The sequence below is a fragment of the Carassius auratus genome, chromosome 22 (genome assembly GCF_003368295.1).
Source record: "Carassius auratus strain Wakin chromosome 22, ASM336829v1, whole genome shotgun sequence".
In the NCBI taxonomy this organism is placed as follows: Eukaryota; Metazoa; Chordata; class Actinopteri; order Cypriniformes; family Cyprinidae; genus Carassius; species Carassius auratus.
This window is the reverse complement of record NC_039264.1, coordinates 25386704-25400891: the sequence shown is the minus strand read 5'-3', so window position 1 is coordinate 25400891 and position 14188 is coordinate 25386704. Positions and strand designations below refer to the sequence as shown.

General features: G+C 35.9%; 1 protein-coding gene across 1 annotated transcript in view; it reads right to left on the bottom strand.

The window, feature by feature from the left end:
- Nucleotides 1-1151: 1151 nt before the first annotated feature.
- LOC113040157 (glypican-5-like) overlaps nucleotides 1152-14188 on the bottom strand; it is a 45083-nt gene continuing 32046 nt past the window's right edge. Inside the window, exon 9 of the mRNA XM_026198443.1 lies at nucleotides 1152-1629. Coding sequence (XP_026054228.1) covers nucleotides 1439-1629 — 191 coding nt within the window. The 3' untranslated portion in view covers nucleotides 1152-1438. The remainder of the gene's footprint in view (nucleotides 1630-14188) is intronic.

Genomic DNA, 14188 nt, shown 5'->3' with positions numbered 1-14188 from the left:
TGTGGCTGGAGACCAGGAAATGTTCGTGACAGCTTAATTGGCATCTAAATAATAAGACACAGCTAATTAAAAATGCAGCATAAATTACATCATGTCCGCGGAAAGACGTGACGACTTAATTGTGCGTCCTGGGCGTGACGGGCTTATTGCAAACCTCGCTTAGTTATAGAGCACAGAATATGTTGTCAGAAATTATGTAATTGATATAAAACAGGTTCAATTCGGGCTGATAAACATTTATGCGGATATCCAAACGCGAACAGGCAAGATAAAGTAGGCTACTAGACGAGAAGAGCCCCCAGAGATTGATGCTGATGCTGAGGTGCGAAAATAGGAAACAAACATTTAAATTTCAAAGACACGTATATAGGCCTACTTTGAAAATATGATATTTTATTGATCGATTTATGTGCGAGCACTTACAGTAACAAGTGATACAGGCGCAGTCGGGGATAGCAAGTGACTCGAATGAATTAAAACAAAAAGTTTGAGACTGTGACGTCAAGGCGAACTGTCAAATCAAACAATATGATATCTAGAAGGGTTAAATGCCAATGTAAGGAAAGACTACAAAAAATAAAGCGTTTCAACATCCTAGAGTTAATTAGAATCAAGTTGCATTGTTTTAAATTGATATATGAACAACAAACACTCTGTATACACAGATTTCAGTATAAATATGTTAAATGCACAATTTTGACTTTTTACAAACAAGCCCTACAACTGCACAAGCACGTGGGTCAATCTTACAAAAACTGGGTAATTTTTCATCTCAAAATCAAAAGAAAGTAAACAATATTTTATGTCATGAAAATTGACCTTTATTTAAAGACAATTAAGATTGAATGATTGACTGATTTATGCATTACTGTGTGTCGATTATGTAGATTTTAACTCTCAGATTCTTGTAATACAAAAAAAAAAAAAAGTAAATGTATTTTGGGTAAAATATCAGAAACATTTATTAAATAAAATATATAGATTTTTTTCATATATATATATATATATATATATATATATATATATATATATACACATATATATATATATATATATATATATATATATATATATATATATATATACATATATATATATATATATATTTCACTAGTACCAAACTAGATGAATGTAATTGTAAATCCTTATTCAATAAAGTTGCAAAATAGCAACACTAAAAAATAAGACAGTAAAGCCACCAAAGAAATGATGGTGTACCATGATCACACATTTCTGTCTGTGTACACTACTTAGTAGCTACATAAACCCTTTAAAACAGCCCAGAGCGAATGAATAACCAGTTTGTGAAGAGTCGTATCCTGTGTAAGGCCGACATGAGAAATTACTGAGCATCTGATGAGATCAGAAGACAAATGTGCGGACTTCTAAGGACCTAGTGCAAATGCATGCTTGAATAATTCAGTCTTTTTACTGTGCGTCAGACGCCATCGGGCCGGAGAAGGAGCTGTATCATGAGTAAGAGAGGAAGAAATAGGAAGGATGAGATGGTTGGGATGTGAGCCACTCCATTGTTGGGCGCGCCCGGTTTGGATCTGGACTTGGGGGACTGGATTGGGATAATGGCGTCCCGTGGTGGAATTAGTACATGGATTTCCTTTTTAGTGAGCACTGTAGGAAGAAAAATGAACAAAATGTGTAAGAATGAGGTGCAGATATTACATTTACACAAGATTTTCAATGCAGTGCAATAGAACCTTTTTTTCTTAATGTGAAAAATGTTTTACCAATATACAAGATTTTTGAGGTTGTAGCAATGCAAAAGAAGAACCATTTTGGGTTTGTAATGGAAAATTGTAACACCACCCATGTGTTTCACACCTGAGTGACCCTGTTTTGCAAGTCTCAAATCACATCCTGTAGCTATCTGTGATATTATTTACATATTTTGTCAGTGTCTACATCTGGACTCCATATTCAGCACTTAGCTTAAACAATAGATAACATATAGCCAAGCAAGTTTACACCAGGCCCCAATAAAATGAGATGTTTCCTCTGCAGACTGTTCTGTATGAATGCTGACCTTTTTAGCAAATATTAAATGACAAAGATTGCAATGTAAAGGTTCTATGCTTCATGGAACCATCAATGCCAATAAATACATTTTATTTAAAAATACAATTTTATCTTTTTATGAATGTAATGTGAAGAACATTTTAATGACCTACACTTTTAAAAATAAAGTTTCAAAAGGGAGTTTTTAGAAGGATGCAGTAGAAGAACCATCCAGGGTTCTTCCAAGAACCTTTGAATAAAGTCAAGTCAAGTCTGCTTTATTGACAATTCTTCCACATGTACAGTACATACAGAGAATTGAAATTGCATTACTCTCAGAACCATGGTGCATACAGATAACTAACAGTACTTCTGTGGTTTTTGGTGCAGAAGCGGGAAGGGGGGTGAGGGGGGGCAAGTTCGGTAGCGAGTTCAGCTTCCTGGCAGCCTGATGGATAAAGCTGTCCTTCAGTCTGCTGGTCCTGGCCTGGAGACTCAGCAGTCTCCTCCCTGATTGCAGCAGACTGAAGAAGCTGTGTGATGGGTGGGTGGGATCACCTGCAATGCAGAGAGCTTTGTGAGTGAGACGGGTTCCGTAAATGTCCTGGAGAGAGGGGAGAGAGACACCAATGATCTTCTCAGCTGCTCTCACAATGCGTTGAAGGGTCTTCTGGCAGGATGTGTTGCAGGTGCCATACCACACAGTGATGCAGCTCGACAGGATGCTCTCGATGGTGCCTCTGTAGAAGGTGTACATGATGGGGGGGTGGGGCTCTGGCTCTTCTCAGTTTGCGGAGAAAGTAAAGATGCTGTTGTGATTTCTTGGCCAGTGCTGCAGTGTTGTCAGTCCAGGAGAGGTCCTCTGTGATGTGCACAGCCAGAAACTTGGTGCTGCTCACTCTCTTCACAGTCGCACCATTGATGGCCTAAGGAACGTGCTGAGTGTGCACTCTCCTGAAGTCAACAACAATCTCCTTCATCTTCTCCACGTTCAGAAAGAGATTGTTGTCACTGCACCACCCGGCCAGGCAGCTCACCTCGCTCCTGTAGATTGTCTCATCTTTGTTGCTAATGAGATCCACCACAGTTGTTTCATCCGCAAACATAATGAAGAGGTTGGAGTTGTGTGACGGTGTGCAGTCGTGGGTAAGCAGAGTGAAGAGGAGGGGGCTCAGCACACATCCTTGGGTGCCCCCAGTGTTCAGTGTGATGGGGCTGGATGTGTTGCTGCCGATCCGTACTGCTTGAGGTCTTCCAGTCAGAAAATCCAACAGCCAGTTGCACAGTGAAGTGTTGTGCCCCAGCTGGACCAGTTTGTGAATGAGCTGTTGAGGGATGATTGTGTTGAATGCTGAACTGAAGTCTATGAACAGCATTCTGATGTATAAGTCCTTTTTGTCTATATGTGTTAGTGCTGAGTGGAGGGCAGTTGCGATGGCATCATCGGTCGAGCGGTTTGACCAATATGCAAACTGGAATGGGTCCAGGGAGGGGTGAGGGCAGACTTGATCTGGTGCATGACTAGCCGTTCTTTGTAAACTCCTCTGTGTGGTGTAAACAAAGTCTAAAATGTTATTACCTCATGTTGGAAAGTTAATGTGTTGGTGTATTTTTTTTTTTTATAAACGGTTAATAATAATAAAACAATATCTTAGTGTCAAGAACATTTTAATCTAACGAACCTTTTTGACTATAAGAATCTTTTGTGCAAAGGACAGATTCCATGAATGTTCTTCATGGAACCATCAATGCCAATAGAGAACCTTTCTTTTTAAGAGTGTAAGGAATGTTCACTTAAAGATTCTTTGTGGAACCCAAAATTGTTCTTGATGAATTGATGGCATCACTGCGAAAACCCATTTTTGGAATCTTTAATTTAAAGAGTGTACAATTAAAAAAATAAATCCTTTGAAAACAGAAAGACCACTTTCGGGAGCAAATTCAATGTGGTTACAGTGACAAATGCACTTTGTGGAACTACGCACACACAATAATGTTCTCGGTTGAACATATGTGCATTGCACAGCAGATGAGCGAAGTCATATATCAGCACCAGGCTACAAGTCGAGAGCCGCCGTGCTCGCGAACAAACCAACAGACGGCAACACATTAACGTGTCAAAATGAAATGATGCATAGTGTCCATACAGACAGAAACGAATGACTTAACATGCAGATCTCTAGGCTCAAACAAACACATTCACGGTTTTATGTTTCCGAGGCATCCATTTACCTAATTCTGCAACAAATTTGACCCAGACGCAACAAGACAGGGTGAGACGAAAACAACAGTCACACCTCTTCCCAATGAAATCCAACCTGAGATTATCATACAATAGCCATTGTGCCATGTGTACAATACACAAAGCCTTCATTTATTCACAATCACAACGAGGAGATCTGTTGATGCCAATTAAAACGGTAAAAGGATCTTATTCGTATCAGACTGGAGAGCGAATGCCTGCGGGCTGGTGTCATTGACAGGAAAGATGTGTGGAATGATCACATACGCTGTATAATATCACACTAAATATGCTGCAGTTGTGTGAAATTGAGGATTCTTGCTGATGCAGAAAGTGAGAATGTTGGAGAAATCGACTTATTTAGCATATTGTTTTTTCACTTGCCTCTGGAAACAGCATGGGCCAGATGCTAAGGTGTTTTAGGCAATATGTTTGAATATAGCAAAAAAACAAAAAAAAAACTGTGAATTATTTTCTGATAATCAAACGCATCAACACGCATCTACACTTAAATCAACCAACACTGCATAACAGCAAAGTTATGATATAAATGAAAACACAAATTATGTATAAACATAAAATAATAGTATATAGTTGTACAGTAGCAGTGCTGATATTATGTTTTCATTTATTTGTTTAAATTATTTCAGAAATATATTTCATACGGTGGATTCATGGTGTAAATAAAATAGCAGTAGTAGTATTTTTTATTTAGTTTAATGAATTAATTATTTAATATTTAATAAATACATATAACTTGATTTATATCAGCAGGTCAGAAACCAGAGTCTTAAAGAGTTATCTCTAATGTGAAGAATTAAGCATAAAACATTTTCTATAATAAAAGTTCATCTTTTCATTAAGGATGCATTAAATTGATCAAAAGTGACAATAAATACATTTAAAATGATTCTTCTTTTGTGCATTAAAAAGTCCCGAAAAAAATATCATGATTTCAAAAAAATAAATTGCAGCACAACTGTTTTCAAGATTGACAATATGTTTTTTCACCACCAAATCGGCATATTAGAATGATTTCTGAAGGATAATGTGACACTGAAGACTTGAGTAATAATGCTGAAAATTCAGCTTTTCCATAAATAACTTGAATAAATTACGTTTTAAAATATATATTCCAAAAGAAACCAGTAATTTTAAACTGTAATAGAAAATTCTCAATATTAGTTTTATTGGTGGTTCTTATTGGTGCCTGAATCAGCTGCAGTGTGGACCAGACATTATACTGAAAGTCAAAAATCTGACAGACATCTTTATAGCCATATCTCAGTTTTAAACTTTTATCAGACGGATATTAAATATGCAAATGGTTTCTGTGCTCATAGTTGTTAAATGCTAAAATGCGCCAGTGCCACAATTTGGCCACTCATTCATAAGACAAAGGCAAACAGTATAATTACGCCTCTGTAAAATGATTGCATTTTGATTCTTTCCCATGAACCTCTAGCTGTTGCAGGAACAAGCCTCCGCAGGTCACATGGCAACTCCCGAGACGGCAGAGATCTGAAACTAGACGGCGGAGACCGGTGGAACTGAACGCCTCACAGAACACAGCCAACAGACTGAATACATTATCATGACAGTGAAGTGTGCGCTGGGCTCGCTTTGGCCTAGTTTTGCCAACTTCCAGCTGAGAAACAATGACGAACGAGAGAAAAAAAAGAAAAGTATACAAGCCTTACAAGACATTAACATGTCCTTAACTTATTTTGCATTTCAAAAGACAGCTCCTTGGACTCTGCAACTTTTACGTAGATCAAGTTTATCTCAACAACTTCTCAGGTCTTTGGTAATGTTCCCATTACATTGTTTCTAAACGTTCTCAGTCTAATTTTCCTTGGTAATGTAAATGTTGGAGAAATCATTGTGCAAACTTTATGAGAATGTTACTTTTGAATGTTCAACCATCAGTAACGTTATAAAATAAAAATAAAAAACTTACGAATGTTCAACTAAAATGTTTTAAAAAACATCACCAAAAAAACATTCCATGCATTATGGATAGGCATAGTTTTTGTGGAACACAGATCATAACGTTTTGAGAATGCTATTAAAGACTAGGTCAATCTGAACCAACGTTCTGTTAACATTATTGTAAGAATGTTTTTCCCTGTGTTTAAGGGATAGATCATCCAAAAACGAAAATTCTAAATTCTGTCATTAATGACTCACCCTCATGTCATTCCAAAGGTAACAGAATTCTTGAACCGTTGATGTCACATGGACTATTTTAATGATGTCTTTGCTACCTTTCTGGGCCTCAAATGTGGTAGTTGCATTGCTGTCTATCGAGGGTAAGAAAGCTGGCAGATATCATTACACATATCTTAATTTATCTTCCGAAGATGAATAAAGGTCTTAAAGGTTTGGAACGAGGGTGAGTAATTAATGATAGAATTTTCATTTTTCGGTGAACTGTCCCTTTAAATCTTCAGACCAGCATGCTAACATACTACTCCATACTACATACTATCTCTATATAACGATATTGTGCAAATAGAGAATAACAAAATAAGAACTTTTGCGCATTGTGACTCTTTTTTCGGCACAGTCACATATGTAAGACTGCATTTCATATTTTCTTATATGATTTACTGCAGCGTACACTATAATTTAAGTCTTTATCCTGTCTTCATCCTCAAACTCTTGAATGGAAATATTTACCTATTCATTATATATACTGCACATATTATGTTTTCTAGGAAGATTACTGTTCCTCTTCCCCAGACATTGTATGAAGATGTTAAATCAAATCATCCTGAATAACTAATGACATCAACACAGTTTAATACCTTAAAATCATCTCTTTTTAACATCAAATACTGAACAGAGACTTTCATGAATTTTTCTGCATTCAGCGGTTTAATCACAAGTTTTCCTTGAAAGACATTATGTTTAAAAGCAGACAGGATGCTATTGTTAACTTGTCCACCCACAAAGTGAGTATAATTATGTGTGGTACTTGGCAGTCGCTAACACTCTTGATGTTTATGAGAACGAAGACAAAACATCGCCATTCATTCATTTAGTTTCGTTTTTTGGTGGGAGAAGCAGGTGTGGATATATAATACCTTCCCAGCAATGCCAGATGCACACTGAGTTTATTCAGCCAGATGCAGGAAATTCAGCTTTCTTCATAATCAAGGTGTCTAGAGAATAGAAAATATGGTCATATACTGAAGAGTGTTCAGAGCTGGGGTAGAAAAGCTAATACGGTTAATAAGTAAATAACGTTCAAATTGCTTGAATTCACTTGGCAGACATCTTGTAAACGCTCAGAGTTTATACCCAGGTAACAAATTTAGGTTATAAAAACGTTGTGGGATCATTGTTTGTGTTAAAAATGTTAGCGGTTAGCTGGGTATGCAAGTACTTGAATGGGGAAATACTAATACTAAAATCACCAATACTGTTGGTGAAGATGTTTTCACAGAATGTTTTTCAAATACAGAATAAAATATAGCAATAATATAATTACAAAAAAAAAAAAAAAAAAAAAATACTATTTTTTTTAGGCTTTTTGAGTCCTGTAGCTACAGTAAAGCACTAGCATATTTTCCAGCCATAATCTGTAAGGCGGGAAACTAAGTATAGCAGCACTTATTATAACAATTAAAACAGCTATAACAATTAAAACAGAAGCCTGATCAAATACTGTCTGGTCGCAGACACGGCCAACACCTGGTCAAAGGAACATTGTTTTTATTAAAGGGGTCGTTCACCCGGAAATGAAAATTCTGTCATTAACGACTCTCCCTCAAGTCGTTCCAAACCCGTAAAACCTTCGTTCAGCTTCGGAACACAAGTTAAGATATTTCTGATGCATTTTGAGATCTCTCTGACCCTACCATAGACAGCAAGGTTACTACCACGATCAAGGTCCAGAAAAATAGTAAATACATCAGTAAAATAGTCCACGTGACATCAGTAGTTCAATCGTAATTTTACGAAACTACAAGAATACTTTTTGTGCGCAAAGAAAACAAAAATAACAACTTTGTTCTTACAACGATTCTTCTCCTCATCCAGTCTTGCGGCTTGCCTCCATTTTGGAGAGTACCACGATGCACTGCGTGCGCACACTTCCGCTTCATGTAAACAATGCATGCGCGCACTTTGGAAAATGGTGGCAATCCGTTCAAAGAGCTCTCAGAATGCATTAAAAAATATCTTCATTTGTTTTCCGATGATAAACGAAGGTCTTACGTATTTGGAACGACTTGAGGGTGAGTAATTAATGACAGGATTTTCATTTTTGGGTGAACTATCCCTTTAAGACGGGGGCTGAAGGTAAGCATACATCCTCTATCTGAAACAACGCCTGCAATATCTCCACAGCTGGAGGTGGAAACTGGCTTTTCCTTTGGGAGTCAATCTAATCTTCTTCCCTTCTTCCCCGTCTGTGTTGCTGGGGGAAGGGTGAGGAAAGCCAGTGGATCTTAAATTATGTTAGCATTAGCTGCACTGGCATCTAGTCCAAAAAAAATCCTGTTTGTTGTTGTATTGAATATAAAAACAGGGATTTATTGAAAGAAGGCCGGCGCTGACAAACAGACGATGGCACATTCGCAGGAGATGAGGTCACCTTAATCAGAGTTTACCGAGCTGTCAGAACTTGCCCGCTACGATGTCTGATGCTGGGAAAATAATTGGGTAATTATGAACCCAGACATGCATGAATGCCAATGCAGGAACATGAGTGTAGCCAGTCGTGTTTTTTTTTTTTTTATCAACTTTTATCCTTTCAATTCATCCAGGACCTGTTTTTATTGTATAGATGTTCACATTGACACTGGCAAAAATGATAAATTGTTGCAATGTACCCAAATCTTTTGATCTTTCTACTCAGTATGAAATTATAATCAACTTACAATCTCTTGTGAATGACGTATCAGTGCAAATTATTTTAAAATAATAATAATAATAATAATAAAGTTTGTAATGCAATAACCTGCTCCACATGCTCCAGCTTGCTTTTGCACATGAATTTATCAATATAACTAATAATTATATTTAAAGAATACTGATCTTTTCATATTAATGATATTGTACTTGTATGTGTGTGTGTGTGTGTGTGTGTGTGTGTGTGTGTATTCATTGTATCGTGAAAAGTCAGTGATAAATTTCAGAATAGACATCATTCATGATGTCAGGTGGAAAGGAAAGTCATTTATTTATTTATTTATTCATTGTTCTTAATAAATATTTGTATTTATTATTTATTTTGATATGACAAATTCTGATAATAAACACACACACACACAAAGTGTCATTACAGTTCCATTAATATAGAAATATCAATAACCTTTAAAATCTCATTATTTATATATTGTATTATATAAACATTTTACACGTAATATATAATGTTTTAAAATACAGTATAACTATTAAGACAATATGATATGAAATAAAAAGGATAATTAAAAACTGTTAAAAATAAAGAAATGAATGAATAACTAAAAACAGACAAAAAAACAAAACTTGCTTAAATATAAAAATAATTTTAACATTCTAAATCAAATACTGAATACTAAAAATAACTTAATTATAAAAGTTGTAAAATTCTCATTAAGAAATATAAATAAATACATAAAATAACATTCTCTTGTACTTAATATGCAGATTTTCCATTATAATATAATATAAAAAATACAAATATATCATATATAATTGATATATAAAATAGAAATAAATAACAAATTACTAAATTAATTAATAAATGAAATAAATAAAATGACTTTCCTTTTCACCTGACATCATGAATGTCGATTCTGACATTCATTACTGACTTTTCACAACTCAATCAATAACCAATAGATAAAATGAAATCCCGCTTGCATTTTTTTAAAACTCATATTACGGAAACAAATGCGAAAAATCACATACTGTCTTACTAAAAATGAAAATCATTTGCATAAAAGACAAATTCGGGTCACATACACCCCTCCACCCACCCTCTGGTATTGTTTGACCTTCACTAGAGGTTTGAGGTTGGGGGTGTAAAGGTATCTCTCGCAGTCCTTCTTGAATCAGTAATGAGTCCTTCATTACCCAAACCACGGTTCCCAAGGGATGCATGCGGCAGCAGACCCAACACACACCCGCTTGAGCGCAACAGCAACCCAAACGGCTGCAGAAAGCAAACACACACACACACACACTCTCTTTTGTAATTCATCCGTGCACATTAACAGCATTAATTGATATATTAAGCTGGAGTGATCTTCTTCACTGAGCTCTTGAGTTGGCAGATTGAGTAATGAGCATTCGCTCACTCTCAACAACAGCCATTCAATAGCGCCAGTGCAGATGACATTAATTAATCAAAGCAAAGCTGGAGAGATTGGAGGTCGGTCTGGTGGCCAGCACAATCCCAGACCTTCATTTTGGCTTTGAACCTTTTATTTCTGCATGACTCGGACTGTTAAGCAACGTACAGTATGCTTATCCTAAGGACAGTCATACTGGAGAAACCCGGGCTTGTGTTTTGCTCAAGGACGTGATGGGGACATTTCATGGATCCTCATTGCAAGGATCAAGCCAACAACATTTCAGTTATCGTCCTAAACTTTCAACCCTACACCTGTGATCTGCTATTGGCGGTAATGTATAGTAATGTGATCTATGCATTAGAATATTACAGACACACTGCTATATTACATAGATTTATATATGTACTGTATATGTAAACATAATTTTTTATGAAAATAAAAAATAAGTAATGTGACGCACTCACACACACACACATATTATAGAAAATATCATATAGCATATATTAAATCTCATTTAAATATAGTAGTTATTATTTCTATAATATGTCATTAAAATAATACTTGCAATTACTTAAAATAATATATCATTAAAAATATATACAATTTCTAAAACATGTTTTATCATATTATTTTCAAATAAACATAAATTTGACATCCTGAATCATTTTACTTATGCTGATTCTGCATTATATGTAATATTATTTGTATCTTATGTACATTAAATATATAAACTGATTATAATATATAATAGAAATAACTTGATTGATTTTGAATGAATGAATGAATTGATAGACAGATGGATAGACAAACAGATTTGTCTGATCATAGAAAAAAGAAGAAAGAAAGTAAGAAAGAAAGAAAACAGATAATCGACACATACAGATAGATAAAACGATAGACAGGTCAGACAGACAGACAGACGAAAATGGGAAGTTATAGTTTCAAAGAAGCTTCATCAAAACCGTTTTTTCCAACTTTTGTTTTCTAATGCTTTGACTATCAGGTAGTCCAAGCTGTAAGCACACACACTGCAGATATAGGGACACAAACAGTAAACACCCACACACACACACACACTGGTGTGACAAGATTTCATTTCATTTGGCTGGAGGTTACAGCCTCAGCAAGTGCTTATCAGACTCCGGTTCCCTAATCAACTGGATGGAGTTACATTTTAAATACCACATCCCCCTCACACACTGCAGAGTCAGAGGTCTACTGACGGACAGAAAAGGACAACATCGGAACAAAAGAGGAATAAATCAAGAAAACAGACAACACGCTACACTCACATCTAAAACCATTTTAAACATCATTTGCAATTTTTATAAATATGTAATAAAAAAAAATCATTCATTATATTACAATACTACATATAATATATAATTATATATACATTTTAAATGTATGCATAAAGAATGCAAAAAATCTAATTTGTTTATAAATATGTTGTAATCAAAAATCTGTATTATTAAAATGATTAATAACACACAAATAATAACATAGTAGTACGCAGAATGGACACAAAGCTTCAGGAGCTCAAACCAGCTCCTGGTCTGTTACAGAGGCAGGCAGAAGGGGAAGGGCGTCTCCGAGCAGAGGATTGAGGAGGCCATCACCCTGCCTCATCACACACAGCCATGACATTATCAAATCTAATCATAATTGAATATCATTTAAAAATATATATGTGAATTATTATATTAAATAATAAATCTCTCTCTTTTATATTATGCATGCAACCTTAAAGGAACACTCCACTTAAAAAAAAAATAGGCTCATTTTCCAACTCCCCTAGAGTTAAACAGTTGTGTTTTACCGTTTTTGAATCCATTCAGCCGATCTCTGGGTCTGGCAGTAGCACTTTTAGCTTAGCTTAGCATAGATCACTGAATCTTATTAGACCGTTAGCATCTCACTCAAAAATGACCGAAGAGTTGCCGTATTTTTAAAACTTGACCCTTAAGTAGTTACATTGTGTACTAAGACAGACGGAAAATTAAAAGTTGCGATTTTCTAGACTGATATGGCTAGGAACTATACTTTTCAGTTTCCGTCAGTACACGATGTAACTACAGAAGAGTCTAGTTTTAGATAGGAAATATATCGAAACTCTTCGGTCATTCTTGAGCGAGATGCTAACGGTCTAATAAGATTCAATGATCTATGCTAAGCTAAGCTAAAAGTGCTACCACCAAACCCAGAGATCGGCTGAATGGATTCAAAAACGGTAAAACACAACTGTTTAACTCTAGGGAAGTTGGAAAATGAGCCTATATATATATTTTTTTTTTTAAGTGGAGTGTTGCTTTAATGATCTCATAAACAGTAAATGAGACATGACATTAAATATTTGTCATTTTTTTAAACTACATTTCTTATATCGCAAATAATTATTTTTTCATAATTATTATTCTTACTTTTTTTAAAGTACTATTTTAAAGGTCATTATGCATCAGCTACCCACATGCTTTTGACATGAGGTCATGAGGTTTGAGTCTGGCCTGCAACATGGCAAATAATGGATTCAAATACAAAGCCCACCTTGACTCCAAATAAAATAATTTTGAGTGTAAGAAGGGATATGGTTGAGGAAAACAGGCCTTGAGTTTAAACACGACAGTTTCCATCCTCACCGAGCTCTATTAGCATTATTGACGCAGACAGCGACTGCAAACGTCTCGGATCTGAACCTCTGGGGTTCTGCAGGAAGCGATCAATGAGGAATTTTATGGATCTCAAAAGAGGTGCATGCAAAGAAAGGATCCCATCCCACGTTCAGAAGCGCACATGGAAGCAGACCTCGGCTTTTGTCTCTTTTCATCCGAGGCCTAGGTGAAACTGCAGCAATGCTTATTTGTGTGTGTCGCAGTCACGGGCAATTACATCGAGGTTCGCTTGACGTAAACAAACAATGCGATCCGCACATCTTGTGTCGATGTGCTTATCTCAGCATCATTGGACAGAGACATGGAGCATGAAGAGAAAGACGACAGCGAGGCGGAGCGCTGGGGATCATAGTGCTCTGGTCTCCGTTAATGAACCGTTTCCTGCCAAATGAATAATTGATTGATTGTGACCAGCTCTGTGGTTGCTGTAGGGGAAACTATACCTCCGTGACCCCGGATGAGACGCGCTGTCTTTCAGCAATCCAGTTTTTCATCAACTCAAGGGATTTGAGGGATTTATAACGGCAGACGCAGGAATTCATTTTGGTGGGCATTTGGCTTTGAAAAACAAAAAACTAATTGTTAGGCTACCTGAAGAGGTAACCATAACTTTTCTCAATTTGTTATCATCTCTAATTCATCCTCAGTAGCTCTTGTTGAAAAATGGTCATCGTGGATGAAGGGGGAAAGACAATTGTCAAATGGCTTCTTCATTTCAGTATGAAATCGAAAGACGTTCGAGGGAATTGGTGTGGGATCAGTCATTCTTCGTTTTGGTGTTTCTACAACTCTTTTATGTTGCATAAAACAATTTAAAATAAAAACACTTAATACAAATATCATAAAAATGGTCAATTACAATAAATGCATAAATGCAATTAAATCAATTCAATTAAATCAACCAAAATACAACACCCACTAAAAATGTGTAAAGAAAACCAAGATGACATAATATATTTATTGCAGATACATTT